The sequence below is a fragment of the Aspergillus foveolatus genome (assembly GCF_047715535.1).
Source record: "Aspergillus foveolatus strain CBS 279.81 unplaced genomic scaffold BDW70scaffold_21, whole genome shotgun sequence".
In the NCBI taxonomy this organism is placed as follows: domain Eukaryota; kingdom Fungi; phylum Ascomycota; class Eurotiomycetes; order Eurotiales; family Aspergillaceae; genus Aspergillus; species Aspergillus foveolatus.
In genome coordinates, this window is record NW_027396085.1 from 363,597 (window position 1) to 385,779 (window position 22,183).

At 49.6% G+C, this 22,183-nt stretch overlaps 6 protein-coding genes across 6 annotated transcripts; 5 read left to right on the forward strand and 1 right to left on the reverse strand.

Moving 5' to 3' along the window:
• Positions 1 to 47: 47 nt before the first annotated feature.
• BDW70DRAFT_135527 (DNA-directed RNA polymerase II core subunit RPB11) lies at positions 48 to 1,831 on the forward strand. Its single transcript, XM_073736701.1, has 5 exons — positions 48 to 217; positions 276 to 513; positions 1,037 to 1,095; positions 1,158 to 1,267; positions 1,359 to 1,831. Exons 2-5 carry the CDS (start codon positions 497 to 499, stop codon positions 1,560 to 1,562), a joined length of 390 nt encoding a protein of 129 aa, XP_073596480.1. The 5' UTR covers positions 48 to 217; positions 276 to 496; the 3' UTR covers positions 1,563 to 1,831.
• A 183-nt stretch (positions 1,832 to 2,014) lies between these two features.
• pan1 (actin cytoskeleton-regulatory complex protein PAN1) lies at positions 2,015 to 7,032 on the forward strand. Its single transcript, XM_073736702.1, has 5 exons — positions 2,015 to 2,704; positions 2,767 to 2,830; positions 2,880 to 4,931; positions 5,041 to 5,583; positions 5,646 to 7,032. Exons 1-5 carry the CDS (start codon positions 2,128 to 2,130, stop codon positions 6,850 to 6,852), a joined length of 4,443 nt encoding a protein of 1,480 aa, XP_073596481.1. The 5' UTR covers positions 2,015 to 2,127; the 3' UTR covers positions 6,853 to 7,032.
• A 45-nt stretch (positions 7,033 to 7,077) lies between these two features.
• rad7 (DNA repair protein Rad7, protein) lies at positions 7,078 to 9,328 on the reverse strand. Its single transcript, XM_073736703.1, has 5 exons — positions 9,181 to 9,328; positions 8,590 to 9,123; positions 8,478 to 8,539; positions 8,325 to 8,428; positions 7,078 to 8,268 (listed from the first exon to the last, which is right to left on the reverse strand). The coding sequence occupies exons 1-5, from the start codon at positions 9,241 to 9,243 to the stop codon at positions 7,271 to 7,273; spliced, it is 1,761 nt and encodes a 586-aa protein (XP_073596482.1). The 5' UTR covers positions 9,244 to 9,328; the 3' UTR covers positions 7,078 to 7,270.
• A 264-nt stretch (positions 9,329 to 9,592) lies between these two features.
• Positions 9,593 to 13,574, forward strand: BDW70DRAFT_135534 (DNA repair protein RAD16). Its single transcript, XM_073736704.1, has 11 exons — positions 9,593 to 9,767; positions 9,853 to 10,751; positions 10,803 to 11,132; positions 11,185 to 11,293; positions 11,346 to 11,420; positions 11,470 to 11,528; positions 11,576 to 11,796; positions 11,857 to 11,903; positions 11,954 to 12,080; positions 12,131 to 12,883; positions 12,942 to 13,574. Exons 1-11 carry the CDS (start codon positions 9,719 to 9,721, stop codon positions 13,171 to 13,173), a joined length of 2,901 nt encoding a protein of 966 aa, XP_073596483.1. The 5' UTR covers positions 9,593 to 9,718; the 3' UTR covers positions 13,174 to 13,574.
• A 171-nt stretch (positions 13,575 to 13,745) lies between these two features.
• Positions 13,746 to 15,734, forward strand: BDW70DRAFT_45873 (C2 domain protein). Its single transcript, XM_073744059.1, has 2 exons — positions 13,746 to 14,619; positions 14,681 to 15,734. Exons 1-2 carry the CDS (start codon positions 13,832 to 13,834, stop codon positions 15,645 to 15,647), a joined length of 1,755 nt encoding a protein of 584 aa, XP_073596484.1. The 5' UTR covers positions 13,746 to 13,831; the 3' UTR covers positions 15,648 to 15,734.
• Positions 15,735 to 16,660: 926 nt separating this feature from the next.
• BDW70DRAFT_45904 (putative ARF GTPase activator (Csx2)) lies at positions 16,661 to 20,817 on the forward strand. The gene is made up of 5 exons (XM_073744060.1): positions 16,661 to 16,915; positions 16,972 to 17,102; positions 17,167 to 18,862; positions 18,928 to 19,018; positions 19,068 to 20,817. The coding sequence occupies exons 1-5, from the start codon at positions 16,852 to 16,854 to the stop codon at positions 20,431 to 20,433; spliced, it is 3,348 nt and encodes a 1,115-aa protein (XP_073596485.1). The 5' UTR covers positions 16,661 to 16,851; the 3' UTR covers positions 20,434 to 20,817.
• The last annotated feature ends 1,366 nt before the right edge of the window (positions 20,818 to 22,183 follow it).

Sequence of the window (22,183 nt, forward strand, 5' to 3'; positions counted from 1 at the left end):
TTGGAGATCTGCCGGCAGTTCCAATATCCAATCCACTCAAATTTATTGATATAGAAAGACCTCTTCTTCTCTGACCCTTTGGCTTTTCTAAGCCTCATCATTTCTCACCCCTATAGCTGTTGGAAAGGGTACTCTCGTGGTCCACCCTTCATATTTATCGGTACTCTCGATAGTTGGAGTAGTCTTATCCTTCCGTTCATCCAAGGTCGATATCGTGGTTTGTCCATCTGTCGCTTATGAGACTTTGAACAATATCGTTAATCTTTGCAGTGCAGTTTGCCTGGTCAGTGTCGAAGCCTTCCGGGTCGCGTATCACTGGATTCTCCAGACTGAAGAAAGGAAAGAAGAACCTGTTTCCTGGAAAAACCTAGAACAGCTTCCGGACCAGCAGCGCGCTTGTCACTCAGCAACCGGCCATTTTGTCGTTGGTCGCCTCCTTACCTCTTGAAATTTTTAAGCTGGTTGGCTCAGGTCACTGGGTTTCTCCTAAGTCAAGATGAATGCACCAGATCGGTAAGATATGCTTTGTGTGTTAAGACTGCAGCTTTTTTGGGGGTTTGGAGTTGTCTTTCAAACATTTGTCATTTTGTTCTTCATGTGGCCGAGCATTAGAATTTTCAAACCCAGTGAATGAGAGGCCTAGCACCTATCCATTTCTTTCCAGATCTGGGATTTCCGAAGGTAGTGCCTGTGAACACTGCCTTTGGTTGACACCTTCTCTCTCGACTCTACCCTTCAATTTTACTACCTCTTTGTAGTCACTGTTTCTTTTGCTCTGCGTGTCTGTTCTCCATTGCTTGATTGCAAGATACAATGGACTCAGAGGAGAAAAACAAGCTACAGAAAATACTTCCCCCTTCCACTGTTATCGCTTGCTTTCATGTTAACAGTACTCGCAAGGGTCGCCGGTCAAGAATTAATGCTGGCGGTGATGTGCCCTGGGGTTCTGATATACATTAGCTTACAGCCTGCTTGAAACATTACTGCTTACTGATTTCATTGATCCAGCCGTTGGCTAACCTGCTTTTGATTACAGTTATGAGTCCTTTGTCCTTGCAAGCGGTGAGAACAAGGTCGAAATGGAAATTGACACCCGTATGGATTTGTCATATCCCTGTAGAAACTCAACCTTCAATGATTGACTGATCTTTTTCTAGGAATCCCATCATCGGCCATCTTCACATTTAACAAAGAAGACCACACGCTCGGAAACTTGATTCGTTCCCGTCTGCTGCAAAGCTCTCATGTCCTCTTCGCTGCATACAAGGTATGGCCCCCTTGATGGCGTGTTGCGTTGATTTCCGAAAGCAGCTCCTCGTATTTTATGCTTGGCTGGTCAATACTGACCCGAAAATCAGGTTCCTCATCCGCTGGTACCCAAATTTATCCTTCGTGTGCAAACGGATGGAGATATATCTCCAAAGCAAGCTGTTATTACCGCATGCAACGAGCTAGTGCGTGATTTAGGCATCTTGTCTCGGGAGTTCACTAAGGAATACGAATTGCGTAAAATGGTCGGAACCACACAGCAGCAACAAAATGGTGTTTCAGATGCAATTTAGAAATGGTTCGATTTACTGTGAAAACTTGTTCTCGTGGGAGTAGCATGGGCTTTCTCTCAGCAGTGCGCGCAGCTGGTTATGCGTGTTTGTCTCCATACTCTCACACGTCCTAATACTTGTGCTTTTCTTTATTCTATGGAGCTAGGTCTCCGTTATCTTATGCTCGATGCTACATTATGGACCCAGTGACATGATTGACACCAATGCCAGCTTCTATAAAAACTATAGAAAAACTATGTCAAATGAGTTCATCTGGTAATAAAGCGCAGTCATGATTGACCAACAATGGCCACTTAAAGCTTTGAATACCATGTAGATTATAGCTTGGAGGTGTCGTGTGTACCTGCTGACTCAGCTCCCCTTTCTAGTGAAGTTAGCGGCTGCGTGTCCCTGACTCCACGAGGAGCGAAGCGCCGGCGTCACCAGCTCCTGAACCAACCTCGCTGCCTGCCCGCCATTCATTCCCCTCCCTCCGAATATCTGCTCCCTCTTTTGTCCATTGCTTTATTTATCTGCCTTCGACTGTGCGATTAAATCTGCTGTTGATGCCGGTGCATCTTAACTAATGTACTCTTCCTCGAATTCCTTCCTGGGCGGTGCCAACAACACCCGCCCAGGACAGCAACCTTACATGCAGCAGCAACCCCCGTTCTCGCAATTCGGCCAGCAGCAGCCACAAAATCAACAGACCGGACTTGCCCCTCAACCAACAGGGTATAATCCTCAGTTTTCCGCGCTTGGAGCTTCTCAGTTGCAACCGCAAGCAACAGGATTTCCTCCCGGACAGATTCAGGCTCAGTATACCGGTTTCCCCGGTGTATCACCACAGCCTCAGCAATCCCAGCCAACAGGGTTCCCCGCATCACCACAGCAACCCCAGTACGGCGGATTTCCAGCTCTGGGCCAAGCTCCACAGATACAGGTTACGTCGAACACGAACATCCCACTTCGAACCGGACAGCAGACTTCCTCCGAGATAGCGAACTCGTTCCAGAATGCATCAGTGGCCACTCCAACCCCGCCCCCCAAGGCTTCCGGTGGGAAGATCCCAAACATTCGACTGTCATTTATTACGGCGCAGGATCAGGCGAAGTTTGAGCAGCTCTTCAAATCTGCAGTTGGGGATAGTCAAGCAATGACTGGTTAGTCGGGTAAATCCGTTCTCTTACAGATGGCGCAGGGTCTGATATGCGTTGTTATTTAGGGGACAAGGCGAAGGAGCTGCTCCTTCGGTCAAGGCTCTCAGGCAGTGACTTGTCAAAGATCTGGTAAGCCCGCCAGGTCCTTTGTATTTGAAATGAATCTCATGATCAATAGGGTACTGTCGGACACCACTAAATCTGGTCAGCTACTGTTTCCTGAATTCGCCTTGGCCATGTACTTGTGCAACCTGAGAATAACGGGGCGGGACATACCAAGTGTTCTTCCGGAAACGATAAAGAACGAGGTTTCGAGCATGGTAGACATCATATCGTTCCAGGTGCCAGACACTCAGCCCGAGCCCGTCGCTAAAACCAACGTTCCTAGCTTTGATGCGCCATTGCTCGAGAATAAATTAGCACCTCCAGCACCGCAGCAGCCCCGCCCGCAGCAGCCTAGCAACTCTCAACTCCTGTCACAACTCACTGCACAGCCCACCGGTTTTCCACCACCTTCCGGATACCAAGCCAATGTTGCAGTTCAAGGTCAAAATCAGGGCCTTGTCCCGCAGGCCACCGGATTCCCCGGACAGGCCTCGTCACAAAATCTTCAACCTCCCCAAATGGGTATTCTGAATAACCCGCAGCCAACAGGCTATACAGGTCCCCGGCCACCAATGCCTCCTATGCCGACGGGTTTCGGTTCAAATCTCAGTCCCTCTCAGACTGGTGGGCTGGTAGCACAACCGACCGGAATTCCTGGTCAATGGGGCTTTGTCAATGCTCCCGCCTCAGGACTGCCGAACATTGAGGCGCTGAAACAGCAGCTGATGCCTCAGCCAGGTCGCGAGGGCGGCTTTTCTGCTGCCGGGCTTTCTGGAAATGCGAGTATCCCTTGGGCTATCACGAAGGAAGAGAAAAAGATCTATGATGACCTTTTCCGAGCCTGGGATGGTCTTCACAAGGGGTTCATTGGTGGTGATACCGCCATTGAAATCATGGGCCAGAGCGGTTTGGCTCGGAATGATTTGGAAGCAATTTGGACATTAGCTGACCCTCATAATCGTGGACGGCTCAATATGGATGAGTTTGCCGTGGCCATGCATTTAATCTACAGAAAACTCAATGGGTATCCTGTTCCCAACCGTCTCCCCCCTGAACTCATCCCTCCATCCACAAGGAATCTGAATGATTCAATCGGCACTATTAAGTCTATGCTTTCTCAAGATGCAGAGCATCGAAAGGCTACAGGTGCATTTTTGCAACCCCAGAAGACAGGTGTCAGCTATCTGAAAGAACATTCTTTCCGGGGCGGAGCAGTATCCCCTGGTGCCGGCCGTAAGGATGCTACACTCTTCAAGAACAATGACGAGGCAGCTGCTGGTTATCGCTCAAGTGCGCGTCGCCGCGTTGGAAACAGCGGCCGTACACCTTCACCTGCGGCTTCGCAAACTTCTGATGAGGAATTGTCTGTCGAACAACTGAAGAAGAAAATTCGCGAAACGCAGATCATGTTGAATGCGGTTGATTTTGAGGATGAGAACCGTGCGGAGGAAGAGGACGCACTTGACAGGCGGGACCGTCGTGAGGCCGAGAGTCTGATGGATAGGATTCGACGTGTGCAGGACGATATCGATACTCATCCTCATGCGGCTCTTCGCAGCCTTGATACTGGCGCTGAGCGAAGGACGCTGCGTCGCCAACTGCAGGCTTATGAAGACCAGGTGCCACAGATTGCTTCCGAAGTTAGGCGTGTCGAGCGTGAAATCGCTGAAGCTAAGCTTGAGTTGTTCCGTCTAAAGGATGCCAAAGCACATCCCAACAGTGCGCTTAATATTGTTGGCACCGGCCCTGGCGGTGCAGTCACGGAAGCCGATCGTATCAAGGCACGTGCGCGTGCTAGAATGCAAGCTCGCGCTGCCGAACTTGCCGGAAGACCGGCACCTGTGTCACAGGACGATGAAGAGGCTGCAACTCGTCGCCTAGAGGGAGAAAATGCTAGGGTGAGGGCAGAAAGGGAAAAGAACGATTCGATGACCCGCGATGTAGAGGAAAGTGTCAAAGAGTTTGCTAGGAGCTTGGAAGATAGCCTCAAGGAAGGTGAAGAAAGCTCTACTCGCGAACATGAAAGGCGTCGGTGGGAAGATGCACTCGGCGTTGAAGACGTTATTCGTGACTTCATCTACGACTTGAATCGTGGCAGCCGCACAGCGCATATCCGGAAGGAAGAGTAAGTTTACCATTAGCATCGGAGCTTGAACATCCGTTTGTGCTTCTGTCATTCACACAGCCGATTGTTTGAAGCATTTTTTTCAGGTTGAAGCTGACTATTTATCCAGGGACTCGAGAGGATCATCTCTGGAACCGCGGTCTCGTGAATCGCCGGCACATACCTCAACTGCTGCGCGGCCATCTCTATCGGCATCTGTCGGATTGACAGGGGCTTCACCTTTAACGCATGAAGACCGCGTTGCCGCTGCGCGAGAACGCGCCCAAAGGAGAATCGCTGAACGGATGGCGGCTGCCGGTCTGAAGCCTCAAACGGACGCTATTGAAACACTCGCTCAGCGCCAGGAACGCGAGAGGAGAGAAAGGGAGGAGCGAGTGAAGCAGGCAGAAGAGGAAGATGCTAAGCGAGAGCAAGAGAGGCAACGTCGCATCGCTGAGGAGCAGCGTCCTCCTTCCACACAGGCAGCGAAACCTGCCGGAAAGAAGCCTCCACCAGCACCACCGCGTGGATCGCGCAAAAGTCGAACTGATAGTACTGGACAAGCAGATGCTAAGAAGGCTGCTGAAGAGTCAGCTAAAGCAGAGCAGCTAGCACTTGAGCAAGCTCTGAAGGAGGAGCAGCAAGCACAGGAGGAAGAGACTAAACGTCTAGAGTAAGTACTGCCGTTTGCCCAACGAACCTTATTCGGTCTTTCTAAACAGTTCACTATGTTAGGACGGAGGCCAAGCAACGTGAAGACGAATTCGCAAGAGAGCAGCAAGAACAGGAAGCACGTCTCCGTGCTCTTGAAGAGCAGGTCAGGCAAGGAAAGATCAAGAAACAGGAAGAGAAACGCCGGAGGGAAGAAGCCAAGAAGGCCGCACAGGAACAGGAAGCCAGGCTTGCACGTCAACGAGCCGAACTTGAGGCCGCCAAGGAGCGGGAGCGACAGTTACAATTGGAACTTGAAGGCCTAGACGAGAGCTCTTCAGACGAAGAGGGCCCAGTGGATATCGCAACCCCCCAGGACAGTACGCCGACACAAAGCCAAGTTCTGCCTGCAATATCCGACCCGGAACCCCCTGCGCCTCCTACTCCGGTTGCTGAACCGCCTACGGCACCTGAAATTGAGCAGACCACTAACTCCAGCTCCCCGGAAAGCAGTCGAGCCGTGTCACTTCGTCTGAGTCCGGAGACTGAGTCTAAAAATCCTTACTTCAGGAGGAACGTTTCTCAGCCAACAGATTATCCGCCGCCAACTCCGCCGGGAGCTCCTCAAGCTAGCTCCACCCAAAAGCCCGATACTCAATCCACCAACCCGTTCCACCGACTCGCTCAACAGCAGCAGCAGCAGCCGCCAATGCAGCCGGCGTTTACAGGTTCCGCGCCACTTGCGCGGAAAACCCGCGCTCGCCCAGAGGCGGACGATGATTGGTCAGCAGCCGGGTCTGATTTCGAGTCGTCGGATGATGAAGACGACCGTGCAGGGGGTGGAAGTGCTAAACAACTCGCAAGTATTCTCTTCGGTACCATGGCGCCTCCTCGGCCTCTCAGCGCCATGGACACTCAGTCTCCTTCGTCGAAGTCTGCAACTCCCGTACAAGGTTCTTCTATTCCACCAGTTCCGCCAATTCCAGCTGAAATAGAGCCATCTTCCGTTGCTGGCGGTGCTCCTCCGCCTCCCCCGCCTCCGCCTCCCCCTCCGCCGGCTGCGGCTGTCTCCCTAGTGCCCAGCGCTGAGTCACCAGCCGGTACTCCACCACCTCCGCCTCCGCCTATGGCGCCTCCCGCTCCTCCCCCACCTCCCGGTCCACCCGCAGCAGCCCCTGCTGGCGCCCCGGATAGGAGTGCTTTGTTGGCCTCTATTCAGGCAGGCAAAGGGCTCAGGAAGGTTCAGACCAATGACCGAAGCACGAGCGCATCGGCTGGGCGTGTGCTATGATGCCATTTCTTGGATATTGCATCGTCTACGTTTTGCGCTTCCTTTTTTTTTTTTCTAGGGCACTTTTCCCCTCTACTGGAAAATCAATTGCAGCATGTAGAGTTTTGAGCTTTTTAGCTACTCTTTTCTTCGTGTCCAAGAAACTTAGTTCGCGTTGCTATAAGTATTCTTGCTTTGTGAATATTTTATCCAATACTTTATTTAATCCTGTTAAGCTAAAATAGGGTCCATGAGAATGGAGCAAATAAATAGGATGCAGAACCGGATTCGACAGCATTAATGCCTCCAATGTGAGGTCGTGACGAAGTCATGAACCTCACCATAAACCTCACAATTGCCCAACTAGCTTTGCCGCAGTGATCGGGACACTTGACCCAAAGATTGGATACATAGATAACTAACAGATCGTCTCAAAAGGCTAAGCAAGGGAGTCTTGAGTGCGCAGGCCGCCGATTAGAGACACCCCCTTCGGAACCTGAGGTTCTCGCACGCTGAAGCAAGCGAATGCAACGACCTTTTGAATTGCTGGGCAGCATTGGAAAATACGACCCACAAGATAGTCATCCATCACGCCGTGAAATGAGACATCCAACTCTTTCAGGTAAGGGTAGTTTCTGCCCTCCGCAAATGCTTCTTCGAAGGCCGCATAAGAAATATGGCGACATGACGCAATGTTCAGTATTCGGATGGCAGAGCCAGAATGGCGCATGAGCGCAGCGAACCCGTTTGATGCAAGACCTATTGCATCTGAAGGGCCATTAGGGTTTGTATTGTCGACGTCTCGTGTTAACGAGAGATCCAAAATTTCCAGGGGAGCGTTCGACCAGTTCACAAAGAGTTCATTGAAACCTTTGTCCGTGCAGGCAGAATTGTCAGAAAACCTAAGCTTGCGAAGGTGCCTGCATTTATTGTGTATCATTTCTAACAAAGTGTCATCAGCTGATGAAAAACCTCGCAAGGATAGTGACCGCAGGTTTGAGCCAAGTCTGGAAACTAGTTCAACAAGGCTATCGGTCTTCGTTTCCTGGATCAAGTCCAACGACAGATGTTCCAGGGACGGTAACGTTGAAATAGCTCGAAGAGAACGGTCACACATCTTCCAACATTGGGTGAGCTTTAGCCGTCGGAGTCCTGTGCAGTGTTTACACATGACTTCAATGCTTTCATCATTTAGCGAAGAGTCCAGGTTGGACAGCCTGAGTGTCTCCAGCTTATCTCCCAGCTTCTGGAATACTCGTCTCCATCTCAGATCCGACACAAGATTTGCAGAATCAAGTTGCAGATGTCGGATGCCAAGATTTCGATCGAGCATGTAGTCTATGACATTGTCTTTCAACTGTCCAGCAAACCGAAGGTTTACGCTGGTCAAAGCGGGCATAAACGTAAAAATCTTTCGGAAGTCGTCCGTCTCAAGCTCTATACAAGTGAGTTAAAACATGAACTAAACCATAAGCAGGATACACCAGTCATACTGCCCGAATCACATATATCAATGAATCCCAAATCGGGTCGGAGGAAAAGATCCAGTGTCCTGGGTGTCAATGCCCGTCGTTTTGAAAGTATTTGACTTAAGCGACTGGCATGTACATTAGTAGTGCCGCACTGCTGGTTTAAATAGCACATACCGTAAAGGTTGCCATGGAAGATCACCAAACTCCGTGATATCTTGGATATTATCAGCCACTTTCTGAACAGTGTCAGCTAAGCAACACCTGAAAGAAATGTCCATAGACAAACCTTGGTGCACATCTCGACCAAACTGAGAGCACCATGCTGAGCGATCCCGTCGAGAAGGTCACTTTGATTTTGGCGCCGAGTAGTTCTGGGTCCTCTTTTCTTGGGTTGTAATTTCTTCTCCTTGTCACCAACCTCCTTAGAACATTTTGGGCAGAGTAGACCGCCCTGAGGCCCTGTCTTGCTGTATGGTGTAACTGTGAAGCGTTTGCTGCAAATCTCACAATTCTCAAGTTGACCAGGCATAGGCCGAGCACGCTCTTTCAGCATCTCCCTTGCGATAAGCTCATCTTCATTATCAGGCTCACCAATGCGCCGAGCTTTTCGACGAGCGAACTCCTTGCTCTGCTTGATCTTCGCGAGGGTGGCTGCTTCCTTTCGCTTACGCTTCTTTCTCTCCTCGGGAGTCTCGCCGATATTATCTTCATACTCGTCGTCAGTGAGTCGCTCTTCCTGCCCTTCATTGGCTTGATTCTCCGCGTCTCTCAACCTCCGCTGATAGTCATCATGGATCTGAGCTGCGGAAATGTTGTTGGACTAACACAAATTAGTGAGTGGTGTTGAGCATAAAGATAATCCCGACGGTGATCTTACAGCGAGAAAATCAGTGAGAGCTGAACGCGGGCCACTAATTTGATTCCTGGTTTGCCTTCGCATCTTGAAAGTGCTTTATTATGATAAAAAATCGAATGGCTAGAGTGGTTGTGGTTCTATTGACGGTCGCAATTAATGGGTGCTTCAGGTCACAGGATCTCGCGTTTCAGTTAACGCGACAAAGCAAGGCCGTGTTCGGCCTCGGGAGGCGATACCTACCGGCTTTCAGGAACGGGAGGCGAAAAGCCATGAAAGAGCTTTTGACGAATCGATCCGAAGTGGCGATTCAATCCTTTTGGCGGCCACAACGATTACTGGATGAAACAATGGAAAACTTTTTGTCCGAGTGAGCTGGGTTCCTTGATTAATAACCCGTGCCTGAACGCCAGGGTATACGAGGTGTAGGTGCCTACCGCCAGAAAGGTAGCCTATTCACACGACCGACTTGGTTAACTAAGGAGCTTAACATAGACCTCCAGCTTGTTTTGTTTCACCATTATCTTCTATTCAATACAGCTTATAAGGATTTTTTGCCACTATGGGAAGGAAGAAGTCGGTCACTAATATGGACTCTGCTGCATTCATTGGTACGACTAGAGGCAATCAGCTTGATACCACTGCAAGCTCTCCTTTGCGAATGACGAATCATGAAGCTGACCGTTTGAAACACAGTTCCAGGTCCCTCCTCTTCTACCTCTTCCAGACGCACCTCCTTAAGATTGGCTCAAGCGTCATCCGCCGAGAAATTGGAGATACAGCGCGAAATTTCCGATACGCAGGATGAGTCAAAGTCCTCGGGCATATCAAAAACTCGTCGAGGGATGAGGTTGGCGAAGCTCGAAGTAGCCATACCGTTGAAACCGACTTCATGTCGCTCGCCCTCTTCCGTTGCCGCCGACGACACATCTGCTGATGGAATCAATGGATACGATACGCCCGCCACAAGTGTCGCTGTAACACCGGCGGCATCTGACATAGGCCCCTCCAAGAAGCGAGTCAGTGCTTCTGTTCGAGCTAGGGAATTGCGTTCAGGCAATATGTTCCTAGGTGGACCTAAGGGATCGAAGAGATCGCTTGCTACAGAGACAGATAATTACTTCGAGACTGAGATGGCTGAGAGTGCTGATGCGGTTCTGGCCAGGGACTTACAGCTCCAGGAATATCAACAGAACCCTCCCAAACGACGAATGACCTCTGATGATGTTTTCTCAAGGATTGATGGCTCCGTCGATTCTCCTAGTATCTTAACGGAATTGAGTGACAACGCCAAGGATGATGGATCCCATGGGAAGAAATCACAAGAGATATCCCATGAGCGTAAACTCAGGACGTCTTGTCGCTCAAATATCAAGCTCGTCATGTCGGATAGTGACGATACAATGGACATCGATGGGTCTGATTATGAAACGGATTCTGACTCAAGCGATTTATCCTCTGCTGCAAGCGATTACCAACCACTGATTGTGCAGCGAACTTCACGGGGGAATAGTGCGAGGAATCAGGGACTTTCGTCTCAGAGACAACGACCTGTCACGGCGGCGAGTGCGCTTGCAGCTGGGATGAGCTTTCGTGTAAGTCATCCGGGACTTACTATTGAATCGCTTGGCTAATTGTAGGCCCAGGCTCGTAGAGAGAGACAGAAGCTTGAGAAGCAACACCCTAGTATTATAACAATGTGGGATGATCTGAAAAATGATCCTCCAATTACGCCTGTGCCAGCAGCGCAGCCTACGGGTATATCTAGGACGCTCAAACGGTTTCAGCTCGAAGGCCTCAATTGGATGATGCAACAAGAAAAGACACAGTATAAGGGCGGGCTGCTGGGTGATGAAATGGGAATGGGCAAGACGATTCAAGCAGTGTCACTCCTAATGTCGGATTACCCGGCGGGGAGGCCGTCGCTGGTTGTTGTTCCCCCAGTTGCTCTAATGCAGTGGCAATCGGAAATCCAGGTTTGTTGAAGTTACTCAGAATGTTGATTCGTTCTCTGACCCCGTATAATAGGAATATACAGATGGGAAGCTCAAAGTTCTCGTCTACCATAATACCAACACCAAGGTAAAGGGTATGAGAAAGAGAGACCTCGAAAAATTTGATGTGATTATGATATCCTGTGCGTATTCGTCGTCTAATATATTTTACTACTTTATCTGATTTACGTCTAGATTCTGGCCTTGAGTCAATCCATCGAAAAGAATGGAAAGGTTGGAATCGCAATGATGGCATAGTTAAAGAAGACAGTAAGCATTATACTCCTCAACACACGCTACTATTGCTAATGATTATTAGGTGTCATTCATTCCATTCATTATCACAGGCTCATCTTAGACGAAGCTCACAGTATCAAGGTATACCTCATTCATCATTACTGGTTCCATGACGCTGACTCTAACAGCAACGTACCACCGGGGTTGCGCGCGCCTGTTTCGCGCTCAAGTCCAACTATAAGTGGTGCCTTTCTGGCACTCCTGTTCAAAATCGGATTGGGGAATTCTTCTCATTATTGCGGTTCTTAGAGGTCCGGCCATTTGCCTGCTATTTTTGTAAGCAATGCAAATGCCAGGAACTTCACTGGTCACAGGATGCAGAGAAGCGATGCACGAAATGCAAGCATAGGTACTGTACAGTCCTTTCACTTAGTCTCACGTCAAATTCGCACATTGACCGTTTCTATAGTGGATTCAGCCATGTATCAGTCTTCAACCAGGAAATATTGAACCCGAGTAAGCACACATACGGCAAACTTTCGTTTTGGCTTGATTAACACATACAGTCACGGAACGAGACGACCCAGAGGCGCGGAAGGCAGCATTGGCAAAGCTGCGGCTAATCACGGATAGAATCATGCTCCGACGAGTCAAACGAGACCACACAGCTTCAATGGAACTACCCCCCAAGCGGTGAGTATCTACGGAGTACAGAGGATGGATTGATTTCTAACCCAACTCAGTGTCATTATACATAACGAATTCTTTGGAGAGATTGAACGCGACTTTTCTACTAGCATCATGACCAACTCTACTAGGCAGTTCGACACCTACGTGAGCCGCGGTGTAATGTTGAACAATTATGCTAATATCTTTGGACTCATTATGCAAATGCGGCAAGTTGCGAACCATCCCGATCTAATTCTGAAGAAGCATGCCCAGGGGGGCCAAAACGTTCTCGTTTGCTGCATCTGTGATGAACCGGCGGAGGAAGCGATTCGATCACGGTGCCGTCATGACTTCTGTCGGCGCTGTGTCAAAGACTATATTCGGTCGTTTGATGCAGGTGCCGTGGTTGACTGCCCACGATGTCATATACCCCTCTCGATTGACCTCGAGCAGCCGGATCTCGAACAACATGAAGATTATATCAAAAAAAACTCCATCGTCAACAGGATACGAATGGAGGATTGGACTTCGTCGACCAAAATAGAAATGCTTGTCTACGAGCTCTACAAACTACGCAGCAAGAAGCAGACGCTCAAGTCCATCGTTTTTTCACAGTTCACCTCGATGTTGCAACTCGTGGAATGGCGCCTGCGTAGAGCTGGCTTTAATACAGTCATGCTTGATGGAACCATGTCACCTGCGCAGCGCCAGAAGTCGATCGATTATTTCATGAATAATGTTAATGTCGAGGTGTTCCTCGTATCGCTCAAGGCAGGCGGCGTAGCCTTGAACCTGACGGAGGCGTCAAGGGTTTTCATCGTGGATCCGTAAGTGTCCGCTCCGTAGCCAGATATAAACTGGACTTCTACTGACTTTTAATTCAAGGTGGTGGAATCCTGCAGCTGAGTGGCAGAGCGCCGACCGATGCCACCGGATCGGTCAACGCCGACCCTGTGTTATCACGCGGCTATGCATTGAAGATTCAGTGGAGTCTCGCATTGTCATGCTCCAGGAAAAGAAGGCGAACATGATTAATGGCACAATCAATAAGGATCAAGGGGAAGCGCTTGAGAAACTCACTCCGGAAGATATGCAGTTCTTGTTCCGGGGATCGTAGTCACATCTTCTTAGACTCATCGCCCCATCGGCCATGGTTCAGGCTGGACTTGCGGCCAGGGCAAGCTGGGCTAAGTTGCACTTGATTTTTGTTCCTTGGAACCTTGGTTCTTAGCCTTTTAGGCAACAATATAACTATGCAGTGGAGACTGGCGGCAGAGAATGGTGTCAGGGGCGTTTGATCGCTTATTCAGGCTATGAGAGCGTGGCAATGAAAGACTTAAAAAGGGATGGTAATGGCTAAGCCATGTTATGATAATCCTCCACAGCCCCAATAGCCCTCATATATCGAAGTTCCTAATTAGGTACTATGTGATACACGCGGGTTTTCGACTGCGAATTGGCAAAAGCTTAGCCTTACCTGGGTACTTAAGGCTGAGTGGGGAGGTTCCGTCATTATCTCCCGAGGTCACTGCAGCTTATCCGTCCTTCTTGATAATAATGCCCTACCACCTTCCAACCATGGGCTCAACTTTACCTCATTAAATAGAGCCTATGGGCCCGTCTCTTCATCTTAACTTACTCTGTAATTCATACTTTTCCCTTCAGTCTCTGCTGGGCTCTGGCCCATTTTATTTTTAGCTCCTCCGGTCTCCAAGAGCGGCTCCCCCCTCTCTCCCCATTCCCTGCCAGCAGGCAACAGCGAAACGCGCTCTCAAATGGCAGACACTCAGTCGCATATCCGACCGCAGCACTTGGGCGACAAGTATGGGCCAAGGCTCGTTGGCAAGGCAGAGAAGTTGCAGAACCAGGCTGTCGCTATGGGCGTCGGTTCTAAGAGCGACTCGTCCGAGCCTGCTGGAGGCTTCGATAGCACACCATTCCCCTATACGCCTCCTGGCTTTACTCTCAGATTCACCTTCCATCGCGGCGTAAATCTACCTGTCGCTGATTTTGGAACGTTTTCTAGCGACAGCTACCTTGTCGCTTTCTTGGCTGTCGACGTTCCGCAGCGGCATAAACAAGATCCTCTCCCTACCTACAGGACGCCGACTGTGCGCAAGAATCGCGACCCTGTCTGGGAGAAGGAGTGGACGGTGGCCAATGTGCCCGCTTCCGGGTTTAGGCTGAAATGTCGCGTATACGACGAGGATGCGGCAGACCACGATGACAAATTAGGGAATGCCTATATCCAGGTTGACTCAATCAGCGCTCAATGGCCCGGCATTCAACAACAGCCTTTTCGGTTGAAGAAGCATACTGGCAGCAAACGTGTCTATCTTTTCGGTAATATTGCCGCCATTGCCTCGAGACGTCTTCACACGGATCCACATTTGGTCATCAGCGTTGAATGTCTAGGGAAAACGCCTGGCACTAACGGTGCGCAAGTATACACAGTTGGGCCGAATTATTGGTTTAAACATTTTTCGCCTCTGATTGGCAGATTGACTGGGACAAAGGACGCGGTACAAAGTCAGGATGGGAGGAAGACGGTCAACCGCTATAAGTATGCTTGCATTTCCCTTTAAGAGTGTTTTCGATACGGTTCATCTAATACCTTGTTCTAGCTTTCAAGCTATCCAAATCCAACTCAAGGGACCTGTACCCAAAGAACTGTATCACAGATATGTGGAGTTCAAGCCTTTCGTGGCAGGGATGTTCACGTCGCATACTTTGCGGGGACGGATACTCAACAGAGCGCTTCATCACCAGCATGAAAGGATCTATAATTTTGACCGGGCAACATTAGACGGTCAGTTCGACGAGCCATGCCTGGAGCTGACGCAGAAGTTTCTTGAATTTGTCCATTATGCCCAAGGGGGCAGGATCTTCACTTACGTTCTTACTCTCGACGGTCAGTTTCGCTTTACGGAGACGGGAAAGGAGTTTGGTATCGATTTATTGAGCAAACATACGATGCACAGCAATGTATCCATCTATATTGCCTATTCAGGGGAGTTCTTCGTTCGACGGCGCAAGCACAATCATCGAATCCAGTCCTTGGTATCAAATAGCTCATCCACGGAGTACATCATGGACAACGATGGCGAAGAGATGGAGGTATCAACCGACCCCACTAAATATGAGCTCTTTATAGATAACGACAGCGGCACCTACCGGCCGAATGCCAAATATTTGCCGCTTCTGAAGCAGTTCATCTCGTCTAACTTTCCCGGGCTACACATCACCACTCTGGATTGCCAGGCTGATGCAGAGCGAATGGAAAAGCTAAAGAGTGAACAAAGAGAACAGAAAAATCGTGCGCGGGGCCAAATGGCTTTCCTCCAGCAAAGGAGCAGGTCTTCTTCCTCTTTGTCCATATCGAGCTCTGACGAGGATGAATTGAACGAGCACAGCGGCTTAGAGAACAAGAAGAGAGGAGACTTTGCTAAAAAGGTGCACGAGATGCGGGACGTCAAGAGTCAGGTACTAAAGTGGGCGCAGGCAGATCAAGATGAAGGTGACAGTAAGAATGCGACCATGTCCTCACGTCCTCCTGAGGGAGCACCTGACCAAAATAACCACCAACAATGATTTCCCGAATTGATACCCAGATGGCTCCTAACAGCTACGATTGTGCGTTCATTTCTCTCACTTTCCCCGGTGTTTTCCTCTAAACCCGGCTCCTCACTTTACGGCCGCTGTTTTCCTAGGTCAACTCTATGAATTTCTACACGCGGGACCATCGTTATCGTTTATGCCCTGTAATTATAATGGTAATATGCTTAGATGGGAGGGGTGAGGTTGACTAGCCTTGTGTAAACATTTGCCTCGTTCAGAAGGCCATGTATTTCTTGAATGTATGGCCATGGCTAACTCTATATTTGGTATACAGCGGCTGCGGCCTATATCAAAGGACGGCGGATCCAGCTGATTGTCCATAGTCACGGGATGGAAGGATCAGGCAGTGATAAACATCCACGAGGATAGTCAGAATATTTCATGACCTTCCGTCGTCTCGTGAGACCGAGATGGGTGCTGGCGATGGCTCTGTGCTCGGAATTCTCTGTAGAATCGGAAAATAATAAAGACTATGGACGGCGCTAGATAGCAGTCTATCCCGCTTCAGGAAGATCGAGGGGTAGATTGATGACAAGATTCACAGTTAGTCCAGTGTCAAGTCTAAGCCCCCTCCAACTCGATCTCCGAGTCCGCAACTCAACACCTCTTCTTCTCCCACCATCCTCCACTGCACCTCAACACATCTCGTTCTCTTACCTTCGACCGACTGCCCGTCCTATCTGCTCGAGAAACCGTCCAACCGTCTGCTTTGCTCTTGAGCCTCTCTCGCTCAACTTCCCAACCACCTGGATTTTCCCTTCAACGGGCGCCTCTCTCTTGCTGAACAACCACTGAACCTAAGTTTTATTCATCTGTCGAGCTAAGATTAAGTCGTGGGTGAATTGAAGGGGGGCCCTGGAGAAGAACGCTGAGACGGCTAGTGTGGCTCCATCTTCCCCACTCAAATTCCATTTTATCTCGTCCACTGCACTGCGACTGCGTTCATCCAAATCCGTCGATCGTTATTCGCGGCTCCCTGCCCTTGCCTTCGTCCATCGGCCACTCGCTCATGTTCTGAGTTGGGTGGCAGCTTGTTGAGATTTATTCTTGATTCTGCTTCAACTACGAGTTCAGTTCCCTGGTGCGCAAACCGCCGATGGTGACTTCCCAACTGTCCCGGTTCCTTCTCCGGACTTAATCATCTAAGCGGCGGCTTGACACTTGGAGCGTTTTGACCATGGGGGTTGTCGGGAGCCGGCTTGACGACTCGGGGTGCCTGTATTTCAAAGATCAGAACAAATGTGCGTTCGTTTTTGCTGGTGCAGCTAAATGGACTGCAGTTGACTGGTTCTACTAGTAACGATCGCATCTGTGACGATATCGAATTCTCGCCGGGTGCTTCTGAACCTCATTCCAAATGGATTTCCCGCAACCAGGTATAATGCGAGAAGGGATCCCGGAGATGACACACTGGTTGAGTATATACAGGTATGATGAGTTAACCATTAAATGGAACGCTTGCCCTTTAGCTCACGAGTCCGACAACTTACAGGATCCGGACTGGCCCCCTTCTGCTCCCAACCCTTCGTTCCTTTTGCGTCTGAACAATGACGACGAACTCATCTTCAAGTTTACCTTCATCCTAAGACAAACGCAAACAGGGAACGTGTCGAATTCCACGGTCAATGGAGTTGCGACTACTTTGCCCGAGGTAGCCGACACCATATTGACGGGCTTGACATTTGCGCATGCGCCGAACTCGAAAGAGCTCGACAATCTGGTTACAAGAGAATTCCACGCAAATCCAAACCTGCAAAACAACTCGAACGTTCAGCTTGTGGGCGATTTCTCGACAGGGGGAAGCCCGTCCGTTCAATTCGATTGGGCTTGGAAATGGAAGCCCCCAAAGAGTACGGAAGATAAAGGTGGTGGTTGGCGGAATAGCTGTAGCTTTTTGGATTATGACCAAAGGGCTAATCGCCTCAACACCCTCGCGTATTTTTCGTTTTGGGTACAAAACACTGCTCGCTTTCTCCCGAGTCCGCAAATAACATCCCCGAATCTGGAAGTTCATATGCCTATCCGCAACCGCGTTCCTTCTTCGCAGTCAGTTTTATCGCATTCTAGCGACGCAGACATATCGTCAAATGTCCCAGTCCAGGTTGTACCGGAGACGCCCCCTGAAGCTAATGATGCGCCTCCAGCCTCCTCGGCTCCGGCTCCGGCTCCGGCTCCTGTGAAGGTAGATCTTCCCCACTCACGCCCTGGCGAGGACATGAGTGTGGTTGAAGATGGTCCTCTATTCCGTGCTACTATGAAGGCACTGGAGCAGAAGACCGGCAATATGCGCGCTAAGATTAAGAAAGTTTTGAAGAAGGCAGAGGCTGCGCATCAAGCCCAGACAGCTTGCAACGATGCCGTGGAAGCGTTTTTATCTGCTCTAGGTGATGCATCTACCTCCAATGCGAACGCAATTCAGCCAGCACTAGACCACTATTTTGAGAAGATTTCGCGGCAGATATTGAATTACGAGCGACTCAATGCTTTACAGCTCCAAAAGCTGGTGATAGAACCGCTTCTGAAACTTTATACTAATGACATCAAGCAAGCGGAGGCGAAGAAGAAGGAATTCGAAGAAGAAAGCCGTGACTATTATGCTTACGTCGGTCGATACCTCGGACAGCGACAGGACTCGCTGAAGGAAAAGAAGCGAGCAGAAAGTGACTCTAAGTACCAAGCGAAACGTCGAAACTTTGAACTGAGACGGTTCGATTATTCTTCGTTCATGCAGGACCTTCATGGTGGCCGCAAGGAACAGGAGGTCCTTTCTCATCTAACTAAATATGCGGACACCCAAGCGAAGACCTTCCTCGCCGCGGCTAAACAGGTGGATGACATGGTGCCGCAGCTTGATGCCCTTATCCATGAGGTCAATCAAGCAGACAAGGAATTTCAATTCCAGAGAACGGAGAGGGAAGAGAAACGGAGAGCCCTGGAGAAAAGCAGCAACACGTACCTTGAGCCTGACGCTCCCGTCAGCTCAAGCGCAGTGTCCACGTTACTTGCTAGCGGTAACGGGAATCAGAAACCAGAGGGAGACCTGGGCCGCGCCGATAGCACCGGGTCACAACTGCGGAGTGTCACGAGCAGCAATTCAACCACATCAATCCAGACATCCGCGGCTCCCAATCCGTCCGCCGGTTCCTCTGCCATGACCTCAGCCATGAACTCAGCCATGAACTCAAGCTGTACGTTCTCCAAAGTACTAGTGAACAACCTCTTCAGTATTACAGGACGCTAACTCTTGCCACAGGCCAGCAAAGGAAAGAAGGGCTGCTTTGGGCGTTATCTCGACCAGGATCTCATATTGACCCCAAAGGAATCAACAAGCAGGCTTGGCATAAGTAAGACCATATATCGTTATTATTGAGGAGGTACTGATACCCTCTTCAGATTTTGGATTGTCCTCGACCAGGGTAAACTGTCAGAATACAGCAACTGGAAACAAAAGCTTGACTTACACATGGATCCTATCGATCTGCGGATGGCCTCAGTAAGAGAGGCTCGGAACGCAGAACGGCGGTTTTGCTTCGAGGTAATCACCCCGCAATTCAAACGCATCTACCAAGCAACTTCAGAAGAAGATATGGGCAACTGGATTAGGGCAATCAACAACGCTTTACAGAGCGCTGTTGAAGGACGTAGCATGTATCCACCTCCAGTCTCATCGGAGGCGGACAAGCAGTCTATGGGCCGAGACATTGGCTCCGTATTGACGGGGAAAAGCTCCTCAGTTTCCCACCACTCTCACCATTCATCCGCATCGAGCAATGTGACCCGTCGCACGACAGTTGGGGCCCGGCCTAGCTATGTTCGCGGCGATTCGCAGGGTTTCGAGGATAATCCCTCAAAGCTATTACAAGCAGTGCGCGACGCAGATCAAGGCAACCACTGGTGTGCGGACTGTAACTCTACCTCCAAGGTTGAGTGGGTCTCGATAAACCTAGGGATTGTTTTGTGTATAGAGTGCAGTGGCATTCACCGATCTCTCGGGACACATATTTCTAAAATCCGATCACTCACACTCGACGTCCATTCTTTTTCGAACGATATTGTCGAAATTCTCCTTCAAATCGGAAACCGCGTCAGCAACATGATCTGGGAGGCTACTCTAGATCAGGCTCAGAAGCCGGTAGCCTCATCCACTCGAGAACAGCGGCTGAGGTTTATCACCGCCAAATATGCGGATAAAGCGTTCGTACAACCCCTGCCCTCTCCGTTGTCGCGATTCCCGACGGCAGACGAAACGCTTCTCGCCTCGATCAAGAGAAATGATATTCAAGGTGTCCTTTACGGCATCGCGCTTCGCGCCAACGTGAATGTCGCCGATCGCTCCCGTAACACTCACGCCGTCTTCCTCGCATTAGCTGCCGCGGACCCGGCACACCCCGGCCAAATGACGTCGAGTATATCCTCTCGACCCAGCACATCTGCCAAAGTGATCCCTTTCCCCGTCGCTGAACTCCTTGTCCAGAACGGAGCCGAGATTCCGTCTCAGCCTCCTCCAATCCCTCTTTCCCCTGCCGCTCAATTATACCTTAACCAGCGAACTGCACGACTCTCTACTTTCAACCATCCTGTTCCTGCTGCAACACCAGCAGATACGCTGGGATCACTGCCCACCCTCCGAGGGCCCGGAGCTAGCAACGAGCAGGCACCGAGTTCGTTAGACAACAAAGAGCGAGAGAAACTGCATAAAAGAGGAAGCGCTGGAGCTAGGTTTGCTGGCAAAGTTGCCTCGCTAGGGATTGATCGATGAGTGTTCGATCCAACCATTCTTCCGGTCCCATGATGCCTAATATATATTCTTACTTCACGACACGCCCCGCTTCCCTTCTTCCTGGATTCCATCCAGTTTGGCGGATTGATTCCCTTTTTTACGATCTATTTATAACCCATTATACTTAATGAGGAGTCCAGGCGGACATAATGACTATTGCTATTGAGAGAAGACTTATCGCTCTATTATTGTTCTTGCCAGCATATTCGCGGGCTGTATGTCTATGGTGTATGCAGTTGCAACTTCAAGCACAGACAAATTATGAGTTAATGGACAATTAGCAGGCCTGGCCGTTGTTGCCTTTGCCATTTCTCCCCGGCACATCAATGCAATCCGATCAGGGTCGAGCCAACATCAGCCTCAGCAGTAATTAGAGAGTGACAAGGCCTTCTTCGGTTGTCTATCTGATATTTTATAATGCTTAACTGTCTTTGAGGAGGCAGTTTATCCAGCCGAATCGAGCCCGCATTCGCCACATACAGGTGAGCAGTGCCTAATGGGAAAAAGCCGCAATATAAAATTCCGTTGACGTTGAAGTCTTGTGGTCCAGGTTACCAATTGTTCAGCATACCAAAGAAAAACCACGATATCACTTCTTCTGCGAAGAGAAGAGGACCCGATGTCGGATATTATGTGCTTGGTAAACTTACGGCTCTTGTCAAAGGGTACCTGGTCAACCTAATACAGCTCCTTTGAGCCTATGCAGAGTCCTGGAAGAGAACGGGCCAAAACTAACTTCGAGACTCGACCATGAACTTCCGTCAATAACGCCATCCAATTATGTGGTGTACACACATCTGTACAGACTACTTCTTTTACCCCTTCCATGTACTTGAAGAATATGGTGAGAAAGCAATGGTATGATGAATACAGAAGCGCTGTTGCGGCAGTGGGAACTGCACGCCAATTTGAACTATAATCCCACTTAAAAGTACACACAAGATCCTAATCCATATTGATAGAGACGAACAGCAAAGCGTCTGTGTGTAGTTGGATAATGTCTCTAAAAAAACACTGGCAGCTTGCGCCAGGCGATGGCGGTACAAAAGTAGTACGAATATAGTCTGTCCTCCGTTCATTTACAAAACCATTAAGCTACTGACCTAAATAAGGACTTGCCCAAAGAATAGTGTCGCCAGTGAAGTGGCAAACTGGCCAACTTTTGTGGCGACGACGAGGACCTAAAATGGTTTGACAGTAAACATAAATGAGAGTTGATAAGTCCTGAACTATGTGGTTGGTTTGTCCTAAGCCTATGCGGATGAAAAATCCACGTAATCCGAAAGGTTGCTCAAGGCTGACGGCTGAGAACATGTCGAGATGATTAGAGACGCAGGGGTGGGGGCTTGACTCCTAGCCCACAGCTGTCAATATTCACCTCTATTAGGGCTGTCAAGAAGCTCTACTCTGTAAAACTAAAAATTGAGGGACAAACTTGTGGCACAACAGGATCCCAAACCCACAGAGAGCTAGATAGTCGTGGAAGTGCACAAAGGATGTGGATGCTGGAACAGCTGGATCAACCCGCCAATCACAATTGGCAGATCATAGCTAGTGCCTTTCCGTGTACTTAAGTCTATGACACCGTAGTCCGTACCCTGCTTATCTATGCTGTGCTTAGCACTTTATCAAGCTGAGCTTCCTCGTAGATTGGGTTTAATCCGCAGTTCGAAAAAAAAGCAGATTTCGGTAGATGTTTGCCCTGATCTTTGAGGTTAGAAGAGGTTCA